We start from the raw sequence: 1,732 nt of genomic DNA, 5'->3' as shown, positions 1-1,732 counted from the left end.
ACAGACATCCTTGTTGTTGTCTTGTGCTGACTCATGCCAAACCCCATGTGTTATAGAGAACTGCTCCATAGGGTTTTCTTTGCTGAAATCTTAAGGGCAACAGATCAACAGGCCTTTTCTTCCCCAGTGCCCCTGGGTGGGCCTGAACTGCCAACCTTTCCGTTATATCCTTTAGATGTTAAGACTTCATACGCACAGTCAATGGGTGTGCACTGGTGAAAAGCATTATGACTGGACTGAACACTTGCAACTTTGAGGAGGTTAAGGTTCCTACACTCTTCTGGTTAAAACATACAGTAACAAAGTACGCTTTCACGGGCTTCTTTGTATTGAAGATAGGTGTGGGACTCAGACAAACTCAGGGCTATGAAATGAAGACAATTTTGATATACACTAACCCAGGAGGCAGAGATACATTGTTTGCGAAAGTGAAACTTCGCAACTTCCTGAGCCTGACTGCAGAGCCTTTCAGACACATTCATACAAAAATGGAGAAAATCACTACTCTTACAGATTAGATTCCTGATGGTTTGGGGTTATCAAAGTTGAGCTACTCACTGCCGTTAATACAAAAGAAACTCGTCTCTATGGGACTATCTATGTGGTGTCTTCAGACACAACCACTTCTGGGTTTAAATAGGAAACCCTTGTCCTTCCACCCCATTCCTAAGGTGAGCTCACTCTCTGACATGAAGTTCTTTGCGGGTGAATTTTCTTCTAGAGAAGTCCAGTGGGGAGAAGAAACGGGTGGGAGTTGGGAGTCCAGTTCAGCGAAAGGCATTCCAAGAAGGGAAGAGGAGGAAAAGGCCTGGCCCCAGCCTGGGGTTCTCTCCCCGGTTTCCTCAGACAGCCTAGGGTAGGACTCAGGGAGCCAGTGTGACAGAGTGGTCGGTATAGGAGGAGAGGGATCAGGACAAAGTCCTAATACCCGGGCTTGGCTCTCAGGCCCGGAGGGCGGTGTCCGCAGTCAGAAAGCCCAGCGCTGGGGATTCCCCATCTCCCGGGAGTTTCGCTTTCTCCGTTTCACAACCTGTGTCACTTCTTTTTGCCCGGACACACATGACGAGACGCCAGTTCTCACTCCCATTGAGTGTCTGGTTTCTGCAGTAGCCAATTAGTGTCTCCTCGGTTTCTGGTTATAAGGTCCGCACGAACCTGCCGGAACTCAGTCTCCCCAGAATCCAGTGTTCGGGGTCATGGCGTCCCAGATCCTCCTGCTGCTGCTCTCGGGGGCCCTGGCCCTGACCCAGACCCGGGCAGGTGAGTGCGGGATTCGGAGGGAAACGGCCTCTGCGGACGGAGGAGCGAGGGGACCGTCGCGGGGGACGCGGGACCCTCAGGAAGCCTCGTCCCTGCTGCCCCCGCTCAGACACCTCTCCCCTCCGCCCGTTCAACCACCCTCCCCCGCCCCCTTCCCTCCCCCCTTGACGTCCCGGCCCTGCTCCTCCCGCCCCTTCTCCGGCCACGAGCCCCCCTCCCCTCCCCGCCCCCATCGACCCCGGACCCGGGCGCCCCGCGGGGAGGGGGGTCGGTGGTCTCAGCCGCTCCCCGCCCGCAGGCTCCCACTCCATGAGGTATTTCTACACCGGCGTGTCCCGGCCCGGCCGCGGGGAGCCCCGCTTCATCGCCGTCGGCTACGTGGACGACACGCAGTTCGTGCGGTTCGACAGCGACGCCGCGAATCCGAGGATGGAGCCGCGGACGCCGTGGATCGAGCGGGAGGGGCCGGAGT

The 1,732-nt window shown here is 56.5% G+C and overlaps 2 protein-coding genes across 3 annotated transcripts in view; both read left to right on the top strand.

The window, feature by feature from the left end:
• The window catches only part of LOC101345854 (class I histocompatibility antigen, Gogo-B*0101 alpha chain-like), a 113,875-nt gene that overhangs the window by 109,170 nt on the left and 2,973 nt on the right, over positions 1–1,732 (top strand). The gene's annotated exons all lie outside the window — the stretch shown is intronic.
• The window catches only part of LOC101350180 (patr class I histocompatibility antigen, B-1 alpha chain-like), a 39,574-nt gene continuing 38,996 nt past the window's right edge, over positions 1,155–1,732 (top strand). The window contains exon 1 of the mRNA XM_023725296.1: positions 1,155–1,260. Within this exon, the coding sequence (XP_023581064.1) occupies positions 1,197–1,260 (64 nt within the window). The 5' untranslated portion in view covers positions 1,155–1,196. The remainder of the gene's footprint in view (positions 1,261–1,732) is intronic.

Source organism: Trichechus manatus, unplaced genomic scaffold (assembly GCF_000243295.1).
Source record: "Trichechus manatus latirostris isolate Lorelei unplaced genomic scaffold, TriManLat1.0 scaffold00295, whole genome shotgun sequence".
Taxonomy (NCBI): domain Eukaryota; kingdom Metazoa; phylum Chordata; class Mammalia; order Sirenia; family Trichechidae; genus Trichechus; species Trichechus manatus.
The sequence above is the reverse complement of the archived record's forward strand: the minus strand, read 5'-3'. Positions and strand labels throughout refer to the sequence as shown.